Raw genomic sequence first — 25,415 nt, 5'->3', positions numbered from 1 at the left:
AATCGATTAAATGGATGTGTCATACTCCAGTGGTCTTCAAAATGATAAAAATAGCAACTCAATTGAGGTCAGGAATAATCACAACGGAGGGTCCACAGGTCTTCCAGGGTTACTCACTTCAAATTGTTTCTTTATTTTTCACAAATTGTAGCAATAATCAGGGCTTTGATATTTCGCGTTTTTACATAATTGGCTAAAATCGCCTTTGATCGCACCACACGAAAAAATTCATATAAATCGTGAGAAAATTCACAATTATAGCGAAGGCCAATTGGAATCTAACTTAGATGGAAACAATTTCCAAGCTTAACATTATTTCATAGCAATTAAAAAAAATGTGGATTAACTAGGTCTCGATCGACTCAACCGAATACTTCCGCTTTCTGCCATAGTTCAGTGTTATCTGTTATCCCTGCAAGCGAAATCTCTATCGGTATATAGAGGTTAGCAATTTTACATTCTACTTATTATTGAATTCTGTGAACTAGCAAACCCTAATTGCGTTGAGTTTGTTTGTATTTTGCGTAAGATTCCAGGCAACTGCAGGCTTGCTGTCTACCCAAGAGATTACCGTCGTTGAAATACTCAAACTTTTGTATAACGAAAGTGCTTGAGCACACGTTCGTGCCACTTGTACATATTTTTTCCAAAAATAGTTTCGCACCTACACATTTCGCAGAAAAAAAAAACACGCATGACTTAACAATATTTGATAGATATGGATAGTTTCTTTAAAGGGAAACTATGGTCTAGAAAAAATTTACCTCAAAAGAATATTTCCTCTGGAGTTCGAAAATTACTGCCATTTTTTCCATTTTGCTTTGTATTAGCGACAAGAGCGCTTTGAAGTTGCCCATTTTTACAACTTTCGTAGTTAGAAAAACGCCATCTTGGATATTACGTCAGTTGTGACGTAGAAATAGTCAAACTTTGTTTGGCGCTTTGTCCTAGTTGACCAGAATGACCTTTGTGAAAACAGTTACTAATACTACTAATAACTGAAATGAGGTCATTTTGTGTGGTTGAATTTCAAAATACATACCAAAATTCGAAAAGAAAATGTGTAAGCCTCCACAAGCTACCGGAAAGTGAAATATTAAAGAAAAGTTAGCCTGCAAAAATAACCCGCGGGGACGGCTTGCCAAACCCTGCAAAACTAAGACTTCCAGCGAGATATACAGGTATGTAAGTTTTCCCTGTTGACCTTCGCTTCGAACTGAAAGCTATGCTTACCTTCTCCATATTCAACACAAGTTTCAATTATTTGTCATATGTATGTTTTCAAACGATTTTATTGTAAACGAATAAATTGAAGCTCGAAATTGTGGTACATCGTGTGGTCAATTATCTGTCGCTACCCTCGACCAAAGCCGATTTTCAATATCGTGCGCTTTTCGAGGTAGTGCCTACATATATCTTGTCTTTCCTAGGTCTGTCACAAGTCCACCGAGTAAATTTTCTTTACCCGATCAGTCGCATTCTCCTGTGAAAACAAAACTTAATGACATTACCGGCAAATGATCAAGACAGGTTTGCGACAAATACAAATTATCCTTCGTTGGGGAGGCGCCCATATTTCACTATATCATATCGATTGGACACGATAAAAATAATATGAAAATATTTCATGTCTTCCAGCCAACTACTTGACGTAATTATGCAGTGTTCATGGTTTTAAAAGAAGAGGAAAGTTAGATTTTAAAAGAACAGGTAATTTCTAATGTAAACACTGTATGACAGAGGCGACTTTCTGGCGCGCGTCGAAAATAACACAGCTCTAATTCTTACGAGTCGCGACATTTCAAACACTTTGGATTGAAAAATACTGCGTTGAAACTAATTCTAAACAATAAAGATAAAAACACCATTGTAAATTAAAGGCAAATGCTGAAACAAACCAAATCATTTTCGAAACAATTAACATCTGCCTTTTGTCTGCGTTAATTTTGGCCACTAACTGTTTCTGATCAATTTTACGCATACGAAGAATTATCTTCAAGTCTATCATTTCTAACTTGTTGCAAGCTAACTGGGGCTCTCACTTAGTTCCAAATGGCTTGAGTTCAGTCATGCACCGAAGCTGGGTTCCTGTAACTGCAAAAATAATTCGTCTCATTCAGAGGTTTCAATGTGAAATGAATCTGTCGAGGGTACTGCGGTCTTCTTCAAAACAAAATAACTATCAGTCCACAGCTTGGATTTGTTTGAGGGGAAAGCCTATGCTTTTCAAATTGAGTCGGTGTCCTAGTACATTTAATTCTTAAGACCATACATTCTCGTTTTCCGTAGGTTTCTTTTGACAGTTACTGCAAGAGAACCACTCGCGATTTCCAAGGGGGACTGAGCGACTGAGCGGGTCAACATTTCTTCTTGAAACTCGTTTTCTTGACTTTCTCTCCCTTTCTCCTCAACAGAGGTATCGTCTTCCACTTAAGACGACCCACGTTTCGTTTGAAACATAAGTGGATGTATGACATCCTCTCAGCAAGATTAAAATCCAAGTCGAGAATTAAATAAGTGGCGCTCTCCTCGCCGCTATTTTCCTTGTTTACATCTACTTCAGCAGGGAATACAATTTAGCATGCTTGACTATTACTACGTCATAGTTTCGTCATAACAAAGATGGCGGATTTCAATTTGAAAATACCGATTTTTGGAACGTAATTGTTCGCAATTAAAACGCTTTTAGCTCAAGTGAATAGCCAGTTAGGGCAATGCAAGCAAGGAACTTTTGATATAGATAAACTTTTTCTAGACCGTACTTTCCCTTTCAAACGTATGGCAAGCATGAAAAGGAGTATTCCATTCTTCATTAGGATGATGCGATGTAAGAATAATTCAACTTAGGATGCATTCGACTACTGTGCGTAATGAAATTGGTTCTTTCTCTTTTTCGTGAAGTGCTCGGAATATAGGGAATTTTTTTTTATAGCAGCTGCCAAATAGTTTTTCTTATGATTGCTATTCAACTTTGACTCTCGCCTCTTTGGGACTTACCAAGACTGAAAAACAGACTGGGATACAATATAACCTCAATTTTACTTTATTCCGACTCAAGTAAAGACGACTATATTTCAAATGCTTGTCCACTTGGTACGAGTGGATACCTTTTCTAAGGGCCTCTCGATCAATGAAAGTTTTTGTTAGCCTATGTCAAACAGCGATGGGTCTGAAATCACATTTCCTGAAGATATTAATTTCGGAGTAAATAGTTAAGTACGTATCTGTTACTGACGACCGTAGAGTCATTACATGTAAGTCATGCTCTCATTAATGACAAACCAAGGGTTTTCCAGTACGTGTTTACATCCAAATTAACCAAAAAGTTATTTTGGAAATGAGACAATCACGAAGGTACAGTATTATCTTTCCGGAAGAGGTCCAGTATTATTCCTCAGCAATAAATTGATATTCTTCTAATTAGCAAGCTCACACTTTTAGCGTGTACTTAACAACTATCTCCAAAACCGAGCAAGAAAGTATTAACAAACTCTAACTTTGCGAACAGGCGGAGACAGCCATCCCGTCTGTTAGAAATGTGTTTTCCAAATAATGCAGAGGTAATTATTGACTACGTGGTCTCTTTTTCAGTATTTCAATTTCAAATCGCAAGCAATCATTAGCAAAACGAATATTGCGCTGTAATGTATTTTTTTCAGATAAAACCAATATTCTAGGCTGAAATAGAAAACCATGTCCTGCTCTTATCCTAAAATTACCGCCGACCGCTTATTTAAAGTCCTGACTTGCCCCCCAGACCAGTCACATTCTTAGTTATCTCTGACAAAGAAAGCCTGAGGCAGAAAACAGCTGCAGAAAAAGATGACCTCGAAACTTTTGTTCCTCTCAATCCTCGCATTCTATGTGTGACAGCTGGAAAGTTTTCCATTCTCTTCACCAGGCAAGTTCAAGTCTACATAAATACATTAGAATTTTTCCTTTTTGGTTTTTATTTTCACTTTTGGAATTATCCTTTGTTCAATTAATGTCAAAGCTTGATTCATTTTGATGTGAAAGAAGTGGAATTTGTCGTAAAAGCTTACAGCAGTTCACAATTTTGTGGAAAAATATATTTTCCCTTGAGGGAAGAGCTGACTTCGACTTGGTGAAGTAGTTGTGACGATCTCATATTATTTGTTGTGTGTGTTATCATTAGGTGCAACCGAGGAGCCAATTGAAAAAGACCTGCCAGAGGGAACTGATGTTCCAGAGGCGACTGATGTCCTGGAGGGGACTGATATTCCAGAGGGGACTGACATTCCAGAGGGGACTGACGTTCCAGAGGGGACTGATATTCCAGAGGGAACTGATATTCCAGAGGCTACTGAACCCCTAGAAGCAGAAATATGAAACACATTTAGAAGGCGTATTCTGTATTTAACTCTGAAAGCTCGTTATATTTCCAATGACTAAAAACATAAAGTGCAATACCAAGTATTAGCAATGTAATCTTATGTCACAAATGTTGATTTTTTACATTGTTTAACATGTTGTTGCAAAATTAGTTTAACCTGCGATCCGATATGTGGGCTTTCTGCTCAATTTAAGACTTAGTCAAACAGGCTTAAAAAAAAAGTTGTCTCGTGCATGTAGCAAGACTTCATGTGAATAAAGGGATATCCTTAAGCGACATTGTTGTACGAATGCCGTAAACCTAAAATACAAACGTATGACTTAGTGACAAATATGGTACCACAGGGAAAGATCCCTTGTTAAGTATGGAAACATCGAAGTTTGGTATCCACACCTAGACACCCGACGGAATTTGATTATTTTCTTATAAAACTCTTTTTGTGGTAAGTCTTTGAGAAAATATATTAAATTTCAGCCTTACTTAAGGCCTGTTAAAATTCACTCCAGGAAAGAGACCTTCGGAAAATATAAGAGCTCATCAGCTGGTGTGACCTGGCTATAGGGTCAGTCCTTTACGATCATTTGTACTTCACACCTCGGATTTCTTGTTCCGATTTTGCATCATAACGCTGGAGAGAACTCTTAAGTTAAATGTTCTGGGTTCAAACGTTCAAATGTCCTACATGTTTCCAGTCACGATATCAAATTAGTTTGGGCTTGGTAAAGTGTCGGAGTGCGAAATCCGAAGGATCGAAGCCATGTCGGGGACTCAGATCTTTTCCTCGTCCTTGTTCCAGTTGTAATGAGGCAGTTGTCGTCAAAATGATAAAATACTGTTCAATAAATACTTCTCCATTCTGTTAGAAGTAAATATCTGTTAGCCCTGTAAGCGATACCAAGAGGTTAAGAATTTCAAATCTTTGCTACCATTATTATTTCCTGTTAACCGAGAAACTCAATCTTATTTTTCAATTTGTTTGTATTTGGTGTATGCAGCAGCAAAATTTTCTCATCTTTGACAGAGTCAAACAGCTGGAGCACGTGTTTATACCGCTTGTACAAATATCTTCCAATAACATTTTCACACCTCGTTTTCCAGAGAGACAACACACGAAACCATGTCAGGGATGTGCAATATTTTAACAAAGCGTATGGCAAGCTCGAACTATATTAGGATAGTACGATTTAAGATAACTTCAACTCAAAAAGCATTTCATGAAGTGCTTGCTAAAAGTTGAGGAGTGGAACCCCCTAGTGAATGTTTTTCTAGCGGCTGCCGAATATTTTTCCTACAATTGTTGCACAACTTTTTTATGACATGACACCCGCCTGTCTATGCTTCAAATAAGAATCTGTTTGTATTGATCTAAGGCTCTTTGAAACGTGCCGAGAGTGAAAGACCGACTACTATACAATATTAATTCAGTTTTACTGCTTTTTTGACTCAAATAAAGACGATGCTTGTTCACCTAGAAAGTTAGCACCTTTTCTAGATCTTAGGGTTACTCGTTCAATGAAAGCTGTTGCTAACCTATGGCAAACGGTGATAGGTTCGAGATCTCATTTCTTGAGATACTGATGTTAGCGTAATTAGTTAAAGACGTATTTATTACTGACAACCAATGAGTAATTAAGTTACGCCCTCGCTAATGACAACCTAAGGATTTTTCAGTACGTGTTTATATTCAAATCAACCAAACAGTTATGTTGAAAATGGGAAAATCACGAAGGGACAGTATCATCACTCTGGAAGAGGCCCAATATTCTTCGTTGGTCAGTGCATAATATCCTTCCAACTTATTAGTTTATACCATTAGCGTTCACTAAACAAAATTCTTTAAAGACAAACAACAGTTCCTGACCTTGAAAACGAGCGAGAGAAGAGGTCCTTTCCCTTTACATTTTCCAAAGAAGTAAAGAGGAATAAGTGATAACGTAGTCTAAATCTCAGTCATTATTATTTCAAACCCTAGACACTGATTAGCTAAACAGTCTAAGTAAACATTGCTGTGTATTCACTTTTTTATTTACCTTATTTACAAATCAATAAAAGAAGCCAAAAAGCGAAATATGTTCTGCTTTTAACATTAATTACCACTGGCCGCTTATTGAAAGAGGGTGGTAAATTGGGTGTGAAGATCACGTTTGACAGAACATAAATTGGTCCTTTCACAATTCACGGTCATTGTTAATTACTATCTAAACTACAACCAAAATCATGATTCACGACGAATAAAATACTTTCTCATTTCACGGGGATTATTTTAGAAAATCACGGTTCACGGCTACTAATGAAATCACGATTCACGAAAAAAAAAAAAACAAGCCATTTCACGTTTCAAGGAAAAAAAATAGGCCATTCACGAATCACGAAAATAGCCTTTAAAATCCTCTCCAAAGTTCTAACTTGTCGCACAGACAGGCCAAACTTTCCGTTATCTCTAACAATAAAGGCCGAGGAAGAAGACAGCTGCAACAAAAGATGAGTTCGAAGACTTTACTTTTTCTTTTCCATGCATTTTATGTGGGACAGATGGCAGTCTTCTCTTTCCAAAGCAAGTTGAAATCAAGGTAAACTATTAGAATTCTCACTTTTTAGTCTTAATTGTTTTTGGTTATATCTCCTGTCTTAATACTCTCTACAATTTTGTCATGTCGAAGCGTGATTCCTTTTAATTAAGTGATTGAACAATTATGACAGCTAAACAGGCGAAGCAGAGAAAAGAGTTGAAAGACATAATGGCGTAGCCATGATTTAACTACGAAAAGAGAAAGTTACCTCAAACGCTCCTTTTGTATCAAAACAAATTATGAATCGAGGTTACAATGTATTCTTTTATATTTTCTTTTGATTACGAATGGCTTGCATTTATCAATGTTTGAGAGCAGACAAACAAACCCAAACTCTCCAAGCTCAAGCATGTCACAGAAGAATTTCATAACGCTCAAGGCAGAATGCTGCTTCATTCGCTTTGTCGCCATTCTGCGAATGTTGAACATCCTTCGTAAAAAGTCCTTTAACGAAATGATGAAAAGCCACGTTAACAAACTTTCACGCTTAATTTCAAAGAACTTTTTGATGTCAACGAGTCAGCTTATACCTTTTCTTTCTTCTACCACCTTTCCATCTTCAAGAAGCTCGTCATCTGCAGGGGATTAAAGTTCTCTTTACCTCAAAAGGTCTACTGAGCCAATAGAAATCCAAGCAAGCCTTGGGAAGGCGTACTGTAGAACCATTATTGAAACATTCAGATGAAAGGAAGTGGTTAGTGCAACCTTACGCCCGATTGCTTTAAAATACATTAAGTGCAAAAACCTTAATCCACCTAAAGCTCTCGTCAAAGCTCTGAATTCCTTAAATAAACTCGACGACATCGTTAGCACAAAGCCAGACCAAGGTTCAGGAGTCGTCGTGATGGAAAAGCCACCCAAGAGCCGTGGACGACCCCCTAAGCATTTCTAGCCGCTCCTCCAAGATCGCGAAGAAACTCTCTCCTAAAAGTTCCATACTCGCACACCTATATAGCCTCCCCAAGACTTACAAGGCCATCATATCTGCCATCGGAGTTTACAATCACAAACTTGCTGAGTGGCTTGATAAAAGCTGAAACTACTCTCGTTGAATGAATACACCCTCACTGATGCCTTTGATTTCACTAACGAGATTCGCAATCTGTCTATCAACGAAGATGACATTCTGGTCACTTATGACGTTGCTCCTCTCTTCACCGATGTGCCGTCGGAGGAAACTATTTGCATCCTAGCCAACAAAGACTTCAACGATGATGATTCAACAAAGCGTATGGCCTCAACCTTCGAAAGAATCAGCTCGTAAACCTGCTTAATCCCGCCATAACAAATCAACTCTTCCAATTCGATGGACAGTTATTTGAAAAAGAACTGATGGCCTTTTGATAGCGAATGTCTTAATGTGTTACCTTGAAGAACAATTGATGCGAGTCGGCTGAATGCCTCAGTTGTACAGCAGACTCGAAAATAAGATCTATTCTTATTCGTCTTCATTACCCAGTCAGTCTTATAGAATGGACTAATATCAATTTTTCTAGATATCTACATTTATGTAGTTCCTTAGCGAGCCTAGCGGAAAGTAATACTGACACCAGCGACGTAGTCTGAATTACTTTTCCTTTGAAAGAGCAGACATTATCTGCCAATGCTGTCCAAAGACATTTGCGTGATCTTAGTCATAGGATTGGCACTGCCTTGCAGCCGTTTTTGTAAGTAGAATTTGAAATTAGAACAGAATCTTGATACAAGTAATCTTGAGAAATCCTTGTAAGATTCTGAGGACCTGTCAAAGCAGGTTTGATAGCTAGGTATTTGAAATGCTATCCATCACAAACTTCAAACCGAACTTGAAGGAGTAAGCGGATTCCATGCGTGCAAATCTTTTCTTTTTTACTTTTTTAAGTATTCATTGTTGTGCAACGCTCTTAATCAGTATCTATATTGTTATTTTTAATTTTCAAAGCCTTTCAAACTAATCAGTTTTTGACTTAGTCATGCCGTTATGTCAAAGTAGAAACGTCTAGCATTTTATTAAGCTCTTTTTAAAATGCATTTCAATGGTTTCAGAGGTACTTTGTCATAATTTTTATATTTAAAAGCTTTCATAATTCGCTTCCTCTTCCAAATTGCAACGGTTTTGAAAACGGGTGTATATAGTTTAATATAACGTTTCGACGCTCGCTTAACGTCATTATCAAGTCAATAGCGAGTGAAATGAGAACGAATATAAATGTCAAAGAATTCCTAAGAGACATGGATAACAAGATTAAAATGTATGTAAATAACAAAGAATTCATACGCAGAGTCACATATTCGCCCGCAGAGTCACATATTCGCACGCAGAGTCACGTAAAGAGTTTGGCGCAAATAGAGTCTTTCTGAGCATTTAACTCGGGGTTTAGTTCCTTAATGAATAACATCTCAAAAATTAGACAATCAAACTTTGATCTACATTTCTTTAAAACAGAAAATTGCTCATCAACCAAGTCATTCTTCAAGAGATCTAGACCGTGTTACTCAAGATGCCTCCCGATTGCAGAGTTCGCTAATGCGCTGGTGTAAGTGTCGGGCGGTATACCCGACATAATCTGCGTCGCACAGATCACATTCGACTTTGTAAACCACGCATTCACGATTATTGACAATAGGGGGCTTCTTCTCTTTTATGGCGAGAATTTGGCCAATCTTCTTGGTCTGAAAGAGGCTAGTTGTAGGTTCCATATATCGGTCTCATAGACAGTTCAGGCTTGTGTGTCTTAGGTAACCCATAAAGATGGGCAAGTCTGGAGCCTTTTGGGCAGAGTGAATCAGCGAGTGATATAGGCAAGATGCTGTGTACTTTGATGTTAAGTTCATCCTCTTTTTCTAGCAAGGGATGATAATTATTGGGTGGTCTCCCGCGCGTTTTTCGGGGCTCAGTGCTGCATTGGATAAATTTGGTGGAATCACGAACAGAAGTGTCGCACAGTAGCGGTAGGTAATCGGCCTCATCCATTACAACCACGCCGGAACCTTTGTCAGGTTTAGTGATGACTATATCGTCACGGCGATTGAGATTGTTAATGGCCTGTAACAGGGCTTTAGGTGGTGTTGGACTGCGTCTTGCAATGTACTAGTTTAAAGCAATGGATCTCAAGGTGGCACAGGCAAGGTCTTTCTTGGAGCCTGATGAAAGCAGTGGCTCCAACTTCCAATAGACCTTTTCGAGGCTTGCTTGGATCTCTCGAGATGTTTGTTAAGATATGGCAAATTGTAGTCCTCTGCAAAGGACAAGTTTCTCGAAAAACGATAGGTGGTAGGATGATAAGTTCTTAATATGTTTGTCAACGTCTACTTTCTTGTAGATCAAGCGAGACAATTTCCGAGCATGAGTCTCCATCAAGTGCATAGCTAAAATTAGCCAAAACAATGGATATAAAAAGATGATCAATCTCTGCCTGCGAGTAATGTTCCTTTCTCAATATTCGTAGGACGTGTAAACACTTGTTTGCTTTGACAAGCTTAGTTCTTACATGCTCATCAAATTTTCTGTCACTCTGTAAAGTTACTCCTGGTAAAACGAAGCTATTACATTGGGGAATATTATTAATTGGAGAGTAAAATACATTATGATTTTTCTTTCTAATAACCAGCTCTTTACATTTGCAAGGGTTGTCGACCATTCTATTGTCTTTACACCATGTTAAGAACTGTCCTACTAAGTCGGCAGACGGGTCACTATTCCTAGTGATAGGCGGAAGAATAGTGGAATCATCGGCATATTTAAAAAGCACAGGGCAATTATTAAAAAAAATCTCCAAATCATTCAAAAATATATTAAAAGGATACGGTCCGCTTACTCTACCTTGTGTGGTTCCTCTATTGACAGATTTCCACTGTCCTAAAAAATTATAACTAACAACACGTTGTTTTCTTGCATAGAGGAAACTATGATACCAATTGATAATGTACGGATTTAGAGGTAGCTGTTTCAGTTCGGCAGACAAAATAGCATGGTTCACAAAATCGCGAAAGCCTTACAGAAGTCCATGGTAAAAATTCGCACTGCGCCACAGTCACTACTATCTAAATACCTGTATGTCTGGTGCTGGATAGCGAGCAAGGCATTTTTGCAACTACCCGCCTGTCTATATGCAAATTGGGTGTGGCTTAGGTTGTTCTCAATAACTGACTGTGCTTGTGTACGATACACGACCTTCTCGAACAACAGGGCAATAAGCTTTTCGATTTTAACGCAATTCTTTATAGTTAAATTGAAAAGAAAAACGAAGAAGAACAAGATTTTTGATTATTGACAGGTAAATATAGGATATGACTAAAAAAGTTATTTAAATTACTCTTTTCAGCTATCGCTACGTCGTCTACAGAAATAATTCAATTTCAATAGCAGGCAATTTTCTTCACAAAAGAAATTGAGCAAAACCTTAGGACAGTGGTGATAGGGCTTTTTCTATTTTTTTTTTTTTTAAGTACTCCAGAACAAACAAATGTTTCAAATGCTATAAAGAGAGTTCAACTTAGGGAACATGTCTCGTGACAATTAGAGTTTCTAAGACTGATCGTGAGAGTAAGAATCAACCAATCACAGCCATGTGGCTTTTTTCCGTTTCCATTTCTGGGTTAACGTCAATTTAGTATTGAGACATCGCATCTGATATCCCTGCGTGCACGTAAAGGAATTTTGAGTACACTTAAAAAATTACGTTAATTTGAATTCTTAGTAAGTTATTGTGGAAATTAAATAGTGTTGATCCGGAACCAAGGCCTGTTTCAATTCACTATAGGAAAGAGACCTTCAGCACAGATATGTAGTTGCGAATACGCCATGAAAATCGTCACTTTTAGACACCTTGTTTATTAGAGTCAATAGCTTCTCTGCAGAGAAATGGTGCGAACTAAATGTTGGTATTCCTTTATCTGGATTTACTTCAGTACCTTCCCTCCTCACATAAATATGCAGCAACCGTAACTTAGTTGACTGGGTCTTCGTCAAAGAAAATATGACAACAATATAAGGCACTAAGATTGGAACAAGCCAAATATGTTCCCCTTTTTTTCTTAAAGCGGATAAATCTTTCCACTGACGATCAATAAACGATTATTGTAGATACTTGACATGTCCTGACGATATTTTCCACAGCCCATTTATACAAAAAATCGTATTTGCCATTTACTTACCATAGGTTTAGCCAGTTATCCCGGCAGGAAGAGACTAATCGACGACCCGTATCATATCGTTACGGAGCCAACATGAAAACTTGCCCTGAGGATTTAGCTAGTAAAAGTATGATATTATAACAGGGTCCATGGATTGTTTTTAAGCAATAATTAATTGTTGTGAGGTCACTTGCTCTTGTCAAGTGTTTTATTTCCAGAACATGCGAATAAATACCATATCGATCAATGACAATGCAATTTTGATATTGTTAAAAAAAACTAAAGAACCATTGACGAATTACTTTGCACCGACTTTGATTGATTTCTCCTCCATAGCTCTCTGCAACGTCATCAGCATTTTTTCATACATACATATATACGCTGCTACTTAACAAGAAATATTTATAAAGCAAGTAGTCTTAAGCTTATTCAGGTAAAAATCCTGCCGGAAAAAATATGATTTCACGAGCGAGTTTTATCCTTTACGCTGCCATTCTTTTTGGACAGGTTGTCTGTTTCCCATTGCCGCAACAAACAGGTAATATAAATCCATTAGACTCCCCTCTCTCCGGGGAAAATTTGTAGTTTAATTTTTACTTGAATTCACAACAGTTAACAGTTTAACTGAATTCGACTGTTCTAATGTTAAGCACATTGCAATTGCAAGAAATTGTTTATTCTGTTGCTCAAATGCTTTCACACTGGTGTCACATAATCGCGTCGTAGATTAAAGACTTGACTTTATGATGCTAAAGTTATGAATTCTTGTGAAGAAATATCAGTTCAATTTTGAAGATCTCTAAATCTGTTGAGGAACTTTCCGGGACCTTAAACTTATTTTAAGTTGACAGAGAAGTTTATACTGAACTTATTCCAAAAGAAAAATAGTTTTTTGATATATTCTTAAGACTTAAGGTTTTTGACCGGGAAGTTACACCAGTTGAATAAAATTGCCTGAACTATTGAGCTGAAAAAGATCAATGGCGAAGCAAAGGTCACATTAATTTAGAGAACTTCATTTTCTCTTCTATTTCTTCCTTGGCAGAAAATGCACAAATATTTCATTTGGAAAAGAAAACGTTAAACATACATTACTTGATTATAATTTGGGAGTAAGCAGTATCTTGTTTTATACAGCATCGTTCAATTGCCGAGTATTTCGAGTATTTCACGACTCCAGCGAGTCCTTATCTTAAAAATGGATTAACTTTCAGTTTTCTAGTTATGATTACTTTCAAATAACTTTTTTTTAAAAAAATGACGCATCTAAACCTGTTGTAATTGTTGTGGCACTTGAACTTGACGCACTGAGGCATGTAATTACCATTTTCTTACTGTATACAACAGTTGAAAAGATTTGTAAACCAAAGCGGGTTGCGTTTCAAGCTCGTTTCAGCATGATGAGATTGGATGCGTTTACAAAAAAATGCTACATCAATTTATACTTTCAAAACCTATGAAACGCAATAAGGCAATGTCAGATATTTTATCTTGCGACACAATATTCGTCAAAAATTTAAGGTTTGTTTAACCAATATATAGTAAAATAGAAGGACAAACTAGGAAATTTACATATGTTGGTATAGGTAAACTTATTCAAGAAACGTTTACATATTTTTCTGAAACCAATACAAAGAGCAGCCCAAATTGTAAAGTGGCACATCGAGACAAGTGGAGGGACCCAAAAAAAAAAAACTTTTCCTCAAATTCAAACAAATTGAACAAAATGATCATAGACAGCATCACCTTAAAGATCATTGTTACATTCATGGCGAAATGAACTGAAGTAGCATTGATTTTTTTCCTAAAAAATATGATTTCCAAAGGCAAAATCTAACTTGAAATTGATACTTTATTCCTTCCACTTCAATACAATGCTTCTGCAACTTAAATAGCCTTTTTTTTTTCTGTATTTACTTTAAAAGATGGCATCGTACATGATGATGTCGAGGAGTAAATTTCCCTCTGATGATCATTCAGACGCTGGCATTCTGGGCGGTTGTTGAATTCCTAGAGATCTTCAATAAAAACAACAATTCCGATAACAATTTGTTTCGGGGTAGAGCCTCTTATAACATGCTCATTCGAGCAACGTCGGTAAATAAATCATTATGGTTCTATACGTTTACAGGATTGAACATAACCTATAAATCGCTTTTTTCTGGCTCAGTTTAACATTGTAATGATGCCTACTGATTCCCAATCATATATGTCATCATTGCAGTAACAACCAGTCCAACAGATTTGCCGGAGGAAACGGAAGCACCTGGAGCGACAGATGGGCCAGGGGAGACAGAAGGACCTGAAGCGACAGAGGGACCAGAGGAGACTGACGCACCAGAACCAACAGATGGACCAGAACCAACAGATGGACCAGAACCAACAGATGGACCAGAACCAACAGATGGACCAGAACCAACAGATGGACCAGAACCAACAGATGGACCAGAGCAGACGGAGGCGCCTGAAGGGACTGAAGGGCCAGAGGAGACTGACGCACCAGAACCAACAGATGGACCAGAACCAACAGATGGACCAGAACCAACAGATGGACCAGAACCAACAGATGGACCAGAACCAACAGATGGACCAGAACCAACAGATGGACCAGAACCAACAGATGGACCAGAGCAGACGGAGGCGCCTGAAGGGACTGAAGGGCCAGAGGAGACTGAAGCACCAGAACCAACAGATGGACCAGAGGAGACAGAAGCACCTAAAGGGACTGAAGGGCCAGAGGAGACTGAAGCACCAGAACCAACAGATGGACCAGAGGAGACAGAAGCACCTGAAGGGACTGAAGGGCCAGAGGAGACTGAAGCACCAGAACCAACAGATGGACCAGAGGAGACAGAAGCACCTGAAGGGACTGAAGGGTCAGAGGAGACTGAAGCACCAGAACCAACAGATGGACCAGAGGAGACAGAGGCACCCGAAGGGACTGAGGGACCAGAGGAGAAAGAAGCACCTGAAGTAGAAGAAGGAGGGGAGGGTGAAGAAGAAGAAGAAGAAGAAGAAGAAGAAGAGGAAGAGGAAGAGGAAGAAGAAGAGGAAGAGGAAGAGGAAGAGGAAGAGGAAGAGGAAGAGGAAGAGGAAGAGGAAGAGGAAGAGGAAGAGGAAGAGGAAGAGGAAGAGGAAGAGGAAGAGGAACAGGAACAGGAATAGGAAGAGGAAGAGGAAGAAGAGGACTACGAAGATGACTAAGCCTGGAAAACATCTATTTATTATGTGTATTATTCCTTTCATTTGCACACTTAGAAAATAGGGTCGGGTGGAAAAGATATATGCATCCCTAAATCCACACCAAAGGGAGCAAGCTCCTTGTTCTCCCCACAATTTTCATTATTGTTGTTCGTCCAATCAAATATTTGGTCAGTTGCAATGATCTTAACACAATATCTCAAATGGTTGTCCATGGTGGCCAGGAAATTGTACCAAATTTAACGAACGACTTTGTTAACAGTCCGCTACCATTTTTATCACCCAAATATATTTTTAATCAACAAAAATAAAACATCTTGGACGTTGATTGCTTAGAAATGGTTACTTAAAATCGAAGTTGTTCCCTCTAACCTAGGAAGCGTAGTGAAATATTTAGTTGACTATCATTTTTTGATTTGTTTTAATTTAGTATTAAGATTCGATTTTAATTGAAAATCCCACGTTATTTGGGTCTAGGGATCACAGACGGCCCCCTCTGAGTCTTCTGGCCCTTAAACATTTTTGTGATCAACGTACTGTTAAGGAACCTAAATCTGAAACACTACTACGCTTAGCCCAACTAGTGCTCACACTCAATTGTTTTTCATTCGGGGACAACTTTTTCAAACAAACCAATGGTGTAGCCATGGGTACCAAACTGGGACCTAGCTATGCCAATCTTTTTGTAGGTTTTGTCGAACACCAATTTTTCAGCCAATAAAACGGCTCCAAACCTGAACTCTACGGTCGCTACATCGACGACTGCATCGGCGCCACCTCCTCTACCAGAGAGGAGCTGACTAAATTCATAGCCGCAGTCAATTCTTTTCACCCGGCTCTGAAATATACCTGGGAAATTTTTGACAATTCTTTATCCTTTTTAGACATCAAAGCTTCAACTGAAGGCAACATTTTATGCACTAGAGTGTATTACAAACCTGCAAACTCGCATAATTACTTGTTGTATCCGTCTTCGCATCCATCTCACGTTAATAATTCCATTCCTTTTTCTCAGTTTCTAAGACTTCGTCTTTTATGTAGTGATGACTCTGATTTCCATCACAAATCAGAGTCATTAAGCCAGTTTTTCGATAAACGTGGTTACCCTGATGCTGTCGTTCAAACAGGTTACCACGACGCCCAACTTATTGATCGACATTAAGCACTAAAAAACCTCACAAAAGGAAGTTCCCGACCGGATTCCATTCACTCTCACGTTTCACCCTCACAACTACTCCGTTAAATCCATCATTCTTAAAAACTTTAAAATACTTCAAAACGATCCAGACTCTCTTTTCGCCGCCTCCGCTCATTTTATTCAAACGCGACAAAAACATAGGCAATTTTTTGGTAAGAAGTTCTTTTCAGACTAATGACCAACCAGGCACTTTTAAATGCGCTCGTGCACGATCCAAAACGTGTCCTTTCATTCACAACAATGAGAAAATATCGGGACCCAAACGATCCATTAAGATCACCGATCACTTCACGTGCACCTCCGCCAATGTAATCTATTGCATAACTTGCACTTATTGCAAAAAGATTTTACATTGGCGATACAGGCAGAAGACTAAGTGACCGATTCCGAGAACACCTTCGCGACGTGGAGAAGAATGACAAGAACACATCAAAACCAGTCGCTAGACATTTTAATTTACCTAATCATTCTATGCAACATATGGCAATCTGCGGTTTTTCTTTACGCTTAGGTAGCACGGAAAGCCGTAAAACTCTTGAACAAAAGCTCATCTTTCAAACCGGCAGTGTAAATCCCACATGGATCAAAGAACGCTTTTCATTCCCCTAATTTGTTCGCGTTTTTCTCGTTGCCAATATCCCACTAATCACGTAGCTCTTTTTTCTGCCTTTAAAAGCACACACAACCCACAATTCTTCTATTCGCTCCGACGAAGGGCTAACGCTCGAAACGCCAGCTTTTATAATCGTAACGGTGGCCAATTTACCATTTCAACTTCGTTGATATATTCAAATTATGTTTGGATTTGTCTACGGACCTTGCTTTGGACCCACATTTTTTCAGTTTTTTGGCTCTACATTTAGTTCTAGAAAATTAGCTTTTTTAATTGATTATAGAGAATAGCTAAAAGGACTACCACCTACACCTTACTTGCTTTCTCCAATTCTACGTTTAGAAAAAGGCTGTTATGTTCACTGGCTCGTCTGATCTTGGTTTACTGAACCTGATATAGTTACGAAACGGGATTTCTACGCTGTTTAAATAAAAAACCGAAAAAACCTGTAAGTAACGGCTTACAGACGTTGAAAGCCAGACACGAAAAGCCAAGCCAAAAAAAAATTTTTGGCTTGGCTTTTCGTGTCTGGCTTTTATACCAAAAAGTTATACCAAGTTTTATACCAAAGTCTAGAACAAACCACGAGCAAAATACTGTAGATGAATGATATAATACACAAGAATATTAAGACTGGCAAAAAAAAAAACAGGAAAGATTTATTGCTGCTCGACGTTTCGGAATTATCATGACTCCATTATCAAGAGACTATTTAACTAGCATGCAACTAAGGAAAGGTACAAGATAAGCATAAATTACAATAAACGGCCTAAACAAACACCTTGGCGCGGATGGAATCTGTTTACACGTTCAGTGTTGGTTTACGCAGGCGATTGTATAACGTTTCTTTAACGAGGCAATCAAATTTGCCGCTACATTTCGTGATGATGTGAAATTGCCCAATGAAGCGTTCATGCATTTCACTATTGTGCTGGAGGTTATAATGTTTGTAAGTCGAGATGACTTTCTAGTGTGCCCTTCTACGCGCTCGTGTAAGTGACCACCGGTGTATAACCCACATGCCCTGCATCACACAGGTTACATTTAAATTCATAGACGAGACATTGCAGGTTGAGAATAGGCCGTTTATTGCAATTTATGCTCATCTTGTACCTTTCCTTAGTTGCATGCTAGTTAACTAGTCTCTTGATAATGGAGTGATGATGATTCCGAAACGTCGAGCAGCAATAAATATTTCCTGATTTTTTTATATGCCTTTGCTTCAGCAAATCTCTACTGATCTAATGTTTCAGGAAACAAGACAATCAGCTACACCTGTTTCGGAGGCTCAAACGCTGTAGCAAAGAGCTAATCAACTGCGAGGGATCGGTCAACTTTCTACGACCATGCCAGAGCTTCGAACTCACTTTTGCCAAGATCGACAAAGATAGGCGTGCTAAGTGGAAGAAATCATTCGCTTCCATTGCAAAGAACGTCATCGCGGAAGAGCTCAGAGCAAGAATACAAGAGAGTGCGGTACTTCGAGAGGAAATCAACGGCATCTACGATGAAACCCGTCAGACTTGTTCACTATTCCGGTACATGTATATCTTACGGACCATCACTATGCTTCGGAATAAACTCCAACTTGAAGTTGCGAACACTCACACTCGAATGATCTCAAGGCTCCTCTACAGAGAAACTGACGTCGATGAACAGATCCTGAATATTTCCTCTTGCGAACTATCGTTCTTCCAACAGTTGGTTTTCTGTCGTGGCCTGAAATTTGCGATCTCGCAAAGAGCGTCTCCAGTTGAAATCAAGGCAAGTTTCGAGAAAGCATATTAGAACCTTGAACGGCATCTAACAAACGAGAATCTACGGGAACTAGCAACAGCAACCTTACGTTCTGTTGCGCTAGAGTACATTAACAGGATTGGCCCAAAATCTCCCAAAGCCCTTTTGCAAGCTATTGGAGATCTCAAAAAACGCGATGACATTGTTATCACAAAACCGGACTGAAGGGTCCGGTGTTGTTGTTATGGATAAATCGGAATATCTTCGCCTACTATCCGAAGCGTCAATAAACGATACCAGAAAATTCCGACTCGTCGACTCGAGAGACCAAAAACCAGAGGACGACCTCCTAAGTAATACCACCCCCTCCTCCAGAAAGAAAATGAGTTGGAAACTCTCGTTCGAAAGATTCTACCGAAATCGATTGCCGACGCTCTTCGCCCGAAAGGGTCCAGAGTCGCACACTGGTATGGCTTGCCAAAGACCCATAAAGAACAGTTGGCCGCGCGGCCAATATCCTCTGCTACTAATACCTACAATTATTCGCCAGCGAAATGGCTTGACGGCAAATTGAAACCGCTATCGTGCAATCAATATACAGTGTTAGAAACATTCCGCTTTGCTTATGAAGTGCGAAGGCTCGAAATCGAGAACGGCGAAATTTTAGTTTCGTATGACGTCACCTCCTTATTTACAAATGTACCCTTGGATGAAACAATACAGATCTTAGCTGAATAAGCCTTTGTCCAGGATTGGTTCAACGAGACACACAACTTGAACCTCTCTAAAACGGACTTAATCGACCTCCTCTGAGCCGCTACAAAAATCCAGCTTTTCCAGTTTGACGGTGTTTTCTAGAAACACACGGATGGAGTCGCTATGGGCTCTCCCTTTGGCCCGTTGCTGGCTAATGTCTTCATGCGCTCGATTGAGGAAAACCTCGAACAACATGGTCACTCGATTTCCGCGGTATTACTGGAGGTATGTCGGTGACACCCTGACCGTAATGCCCGATGGGATAACCGCTGGCCAGTTTCTAGATACCCTCAACTCCACCCATCCTTCCCTCAAGTTTACCATGGAAATCGAACGGAAAGGATCCCTTCCCTTTTTAATAACTGAATTACTTAACAGTGCACCAAAGATTGAGAGCAAGGTGTACCTCAAAAGAACCAACACTGGTCTCTTTCGGCATTTCCAGAGTCATGTTGATATTAAGTACAAGCGCAGCCTAGTTATCACCATGGTGGATCGCGCTTATCGATTATCTTCTAACTGGTTATTCTTCTCAGAGGAAAGTGACCGCCTTAGAAGGGTTTTTCATAACTTGAAATACCCAAAGCCACTGGTTGAAACTACAATCAAGCGGTTCGTTGAGAGAAGGATTTCATCTCAAGAGCCCTGCTTATAACCTGATGTACCATCGGAGACTGTGACAGCAGTATTACCCTTCAAGGACCAGTCTTCAGCTAGTTATGTTAAACAACAACTGAACAATCTAAAGCCTGGTTCACATACAATCGCAGACGATCGCAGGCGATCGCACGATCGCCGAAACCACTCAACCGAAGATCGCGAATCGCATGTTCACATATGATCGCAGCCGATCGCAGCGATCTATGACAACCGAGTTCATGGTTTACCATTCAGCGGCAATTCAATGTAACTCCAGTCAACCAACATAAACGCAAATGACGCTGAACTTTTAATTAATAGGTGTTAACTTTCTGCTTCTGTTGTCTTTACTTAAATGTAGAATCGCTACCAGATCAAAGAAGAAACGTCGCTTCTTGTTGCAGGAAGTCTTAAGAAAGAGAGAATTCTTTGCTAAAGCGATTGAAAAAACAATCGTATTTTCTAATTTCTTCCATAAACTGTTCCATGTCAATTTCACCTTCCATCTTGTCAAAGCACACGCACGTGTAAAAGTTGATAAACAACTGGTTTTCATGGTATCATACCGCTTGCATAATATTATTGGACACATTCCAATCGCATGATCGCAGAACTTTGTTCACATATGATCGCACTCGATCGCAGACGATCGCAACCGATCGCACGAATACAACATGTTTCTACTCCTGCGATTACCTGCGATCGCGATCGCACTCGATCGCACACGATCGCAGAGCTGTTCACATATAATCGCAGACGATCGCTGGCGATCGAGTGCGATCGCCTGCGATCGTCTGCGATCATATATCATTAAGCCCCGAATTGTCAACCTACAATGTCTCGTCTATGAATTTAAATGTAACCTGTGCGATGCAGGGTATGTGGGTTATACACGTGGTCACTTACACGGGCACGTAGAAGGGCACACTAGAAAGTCATCTTCGATTTGCAAACATTATGACCTCCGACACAATAGTGAAATGCCTGAACGCTTCCTTAAGCAATTTCACATCATCACGAAATGTAGCGGCAAATTTGGTTGCCTCGTTAAAGAAATGTTATACATTTTTTTTCATTTTCACTTTATTTGCCATTACCAGAAAAAAAATTAACCGAATGCAAAATTTATGATGCATCAAAGATAAAAAGAACTATTCTAACTAAATTAACTTCAAGATCAAAAGAACTGAAGAGGTAACAGCAAGGAAGCCTATTAGAAGCCGGGGGCTTATAAAGTATAGGCTTCCTTAAACCAAAGGACAAACCATACAAATCAAAGGTGCTGAATGAAAATTTAGATTAAGTTAAGAAAAGAAAGAGGAAAAGAAAAGAAAAGGTGTGTAGCTTAACAAAGAATATATTTAACTAAGAAAGAAGAATTTTTTTTAAGCCTTTTGCTAAACAAGCTGATGCTTTCAGAGTATTGAATTTCCCAATTTAGCTTGTTGAAAAACTTAGGACCTTGAAACCGGATTGAAAATTTTCGAAAATTAGTTCGACAATGAGGTATGTAGAAAAAGCTGGAATTTCTTGTATTATAAGAATGTATCTGGCTGGCAAGAGTAAACATATCATGAAAATAATTTGGAAGTAAGCCTCTTTTAAACAGATACATAAATTTACCTATTTGATAGAAATAGATGTCCGAGAATTTTAAGATCCCATGTTCTTTAAAAAGAACATCGGTATGTGAGTCAAAAGAAACTTTAGATATGATTCTGATTATCTTCTTTTGCAGAATAATAATACGATTTAAATTAGACTGATATGTTGATCCCCGAACTGAAACACAATAAGTTAAGGGTAAACTAAACTATAATATAAGGTGCGCAAGGAAGTTTTGGAAAGGTAGAAACCGGACTTGTAAATAATACCAATTGATTTTGATATTTTTCTAGAAACGCTAAGAATGTGAGGCTTCCATGACAAATGCTCATCGAGGATAACACCTAGAAATACTGTTTCTTTCACACGTCCAATAACATTGTTGTCAATTTGAATAGATATATCAAGTGTCTGCCTTTTTTAAAGGCTGATAGTTTCTAAAGAAACTGCTTGGGGCTGCGTCGGTGGGGGTAACGAAATAATTTGGATATATCAACAAAAGTTGAATTGGTAAATTGGCCACCTTAACGATTACAAAAGCTGACGTTTCGAGCGTTAGCCCTTCGTCGGAGCGAATAGAGGAATTGTGGGTTGTGTGTGCTTCTAACGGCAGAAAATGGAGCAGCGTTATTGGTGGGAACATGGCAACGAGAAAAACACGAATAAATTAGTGGAATGAAAAGCGTTCGTTGATCCCCGTGGGATTTAGACTGCCGGTTTGAAAGATGAGCTTTTGTTCAAGAGTTTTACGGCTTTCCGTGCTACCTAAGTGTAAGGAAAGACCGCAGATTTCCATATGTTGCTTAGAATGATTAGGTAAATTAAAATGTCTAGCGACTCGTTTTGATGTGTCCTTGTCATTCCTTTCCACGTCGCGAAGGTGTTCTCGGAATCGGTCACCTAGTCTTCTGCCTGTTTCGTCGATGTATATCTTTTTGCAATAAGTGCAAGTTATGCAATAGATTACATTGGCGGAGGTGCACGTGAAGCGATCGGTTATCTTAACGGATCGTTTGGGTCCCAATATTTTCTCAGTGTTGTGAATGAAAGGACACGTTTTGCATCGTGCACGAGCGCATTTAAAAGTGCCTGGTTGGTCATTAGTCTGAAAAGAACTTCTGACCAAAAAATTGCCTATGTTTTTGTCGCGTTTGAATGAAATGAGCGGAGGCTGCGAAAAGATAGTGCTTGTCTCAGGATCGTTTTGAAGTAATTTAAAGTTTTTAAGAATAATGGATTCAACTGATATTACGTCTCTTTACACTGTCATTCCTAATGGCGAAGGCCTTCTGAACTAATTTAAGCAATTCAATGGAAATGATGTCAATACCGCTGTAAATACCTGGTGTACAATCTACTCCAGCATAGCTGATCAACACGCTCCCATAAAAATTCAAAGAGGCCTAAAGACCCCGTGGATGACGCCCGAGCTCTCTAAACTAAAGCAAGATCGAGATCGATTCCATAAGAAAGCACTGAAATCAAATTCTGCTGCTGTTTGGTCTACATATCGCAAAGTCAGGAACAAAACAAACGAGGAAGTCAAACAAGCCAAGTCTAATTATTTCCAAGAATGTGTCAACAATAACAAAGACAATAGTGCTGGTCTCTGGAAAACCCTAAATGAAATTACTAACCGCGAAAATAAATCTGGAAGCGGTCCTACGTGTATCTCTTCTGACGCAGTTTTGCATAACAATCCTTCTTCAACTGCAAATGTCCTTAACGATTATTTTATAACTATCGGTACACGTCTAGCCAACGTTATAGGAGATTGATGCACCACCTGTCAGTACCCTTCCTGGGTTACTTCATCACCTTCAGTTTTCAGCTTCTCTGACATAAAACAAAGTTTCGTGCGGAAATACGTAAGCTCTCTAAGAATTAAAAAGGCAATTGGACTCGATAAGATCAGCGCACGCCTTCTTAAAGATTCTGCTGATGTCATCACACCGTGCCTTACCTTTTTGTTGAATAAATCGCTTTCTTCTGCTGTTTTTCCGGCTATATAGAAAAAGGGAAAGGTGGTTCCAATTTTTAAATCTGGTGACCGAACCAGCGCAGGTAATTTCAGACCCATTACAATCTTACCTGTTCGAAGCAAGATCCTCGAGAAAGCTGTTCACCGTCAACTGTTTACCTTCCTCAAGGAGAACAACCTTTTGGTCCCTGAACAGTTTGGGTTTCGCCCAAACCTCTCAACTGAGGTGGCCCTTACTCATCTGACTGAGAATATCCTGGATAACATAGGCAATGGCTTTATTACAGGCGCTGCGTTCCTTGACCTTAGCAAGGCATTTGATACGGTCGATCACCAAATTTTACTAAAGAAACTGCATTGCTTAGGTCTAAATCAAAATTCAATGGATTGGTTTAAGTCCTATCTAACTGATCGTGAGCAGGTTGCCTCAATCGAAAACTGTCTCTCGTCTCCGAGGCCAGTCACAGTCGGGGTGCCCCAAGGAAGCATACTTGGACCTCTTCTGTTCATCGTATACGTTAATGGTTAATGATATACCTCAATGTCTCAAGTATTGTAAGATCATTCTCTACGCTGATGATACTTTAATCTATTATTCTGCCAAATCAACTCAGGACGTGGAGACCTTTCTAAACAAGGACCTCGAATCTGCTTCGCTTTGGCTACAGTCTAATCTTCTTACTCTTAACCGTTCTAAATCTAGATTTCTTTTATTTGGGAGTAAACGCCGTCTGAAGTCGTTACGCACTGTCGCTATCCATATCAACGACAGTCCGCTGGAAGAAGCTAGCGCTCTCAAATACTTGGGTGTAACACTGAACGAAGATCTATCCTGGGGTGATCACGTTAATAATATCATAAGCAAAACAAATCAGCGACTGGGACTAGTCAGAAGAATCAAGCATCTTTTACCATTACGCGCTCGGTTGATACTTTACCATTCTCTAATTCTTCCTATTTTTGACAACGGTGACATCATTTGGGGTGACAAAAACAATGTTACATTAATTAACGATCTCCAAACCCAACAAAACAAGGCAGCTAAAATCATTCTTGACAAGGCCAAGTATTCTTCCGCCACCGATGCTCTTGAGTCCTTAAAATGGAGGCGTTTAGATCAAAGACGACAGATGCACCGATACGTTTTTATTTTTAGATGCTTGAATAACATCATTGACTTTGATTTTAATTTTAAGCATAACACTGCCTTTCATAATTATAATACCCGCCAGAGTAACAAACTGCATCTTCCAGCTCCCAAAACAAACTGGGGAAAACAAAACCTAACATATCAGGCATCAAATGATTTTAACAATCTTAATCCAGATATTCAGGAATCTAAATCAATTTTATTGTTTAAAATGAAAGTGCAGTCTTCATCGTAGTATTTTGTAAATTACCAATTTTTCGCCTTTTTACATAATCTTAAGTATTCTGATGTAGCAATTCTATCCCTTTAGCTTATATATTTTCTCAACGTCTGCAATTTGTATTTATTTTTCCTTTATTAATTCATTTTATAAAGGGCCGTTCTGAAAACCACTTTTTGTGAGTACGCACCCTGTCTAAAGATTATAATTATTATTATTATTATTATTATTATTATTATTATATGGAGTGGTGCTTGCGAAAACCATACTGACTAT

At 38.9% G+C, this 25,415-nt stretch overlaps 1 protein-coding gene and 1 long non-coding RNA gene across 2 annotated transcripts; both read left to right on the top strand.

Moving 5' to 3' along the window:
- The first annotated feature begins 3,037 nt into the window (after positions 1–3,037).
- On the top strand, positions 3,038–4,630 carry LOC148725269 (uncharacterized). Its single transcript, XR_015991265.1, has 2 exons — positions 3,038–3,901; positions 4,157–4,630. It is a non-coding gene; the product is annotated as an uncharacterized LOC148725269 (long non-coding RNA).
- A 7,787-nt stretch (positions 4,631–12,417) lies between these two features.
- On the top strand, positions 12,418–15,568 carry LOC148725268 (uncharacterized). Its single transcript, XM_088731795.1, has 2 exons — positions 12,418–12,577; positions 14,264–15,568. Exons 1-2 carry the CDS (start codon positions 12,496–12,498, stop codon positions 15,202–15,204), a joined length of 1,023 nt encoding a protein of 340 aa, XP_088587921.1. The 5' UTR covers positions 12,418–12,495; the 3' UTR covers positions 15,205–15,568.
- The last annotated feature ends 9,847 nt before the right edge of the window (positions 15,569–25,415 follow it).

The sequence above is a fragment of the Stylophora pistillata genome, chromosome 8 (genome assembly GCF_964205215.1).
Source record: "Stylophora pistillata chromosome 8, jaStyPist1.2, whole genome shotgun sequence".
Taxonomy (NCBI): Eukaryota; Metazoa; Cnidaria; class Anthozoa; order Scleractinia; family Pocilloporidae; genus Stylophora; species Stylophora pistillata.
The sequence above is the reverse complement of the archived record's forward strand: the minus strand, read 5'-3'. Positions and strand labels throughout refer to the sequence as shown.

Coding starts and splice junctions, on each gene's coding strand:
- LOC148725268 (XM_088731795.1), top strand. CDS start 12,496: ATGATTTCACGAGCGAGTTTTATCCTTTACGCTGCCATTCTTTTTGGA. Junction 12,578..14,263: donor CCCATTGCCGCAACAAACAG/GTAATATAAATC, acceptor TCATCATTGCAG/TAACAACCAGTCCAACAGAT.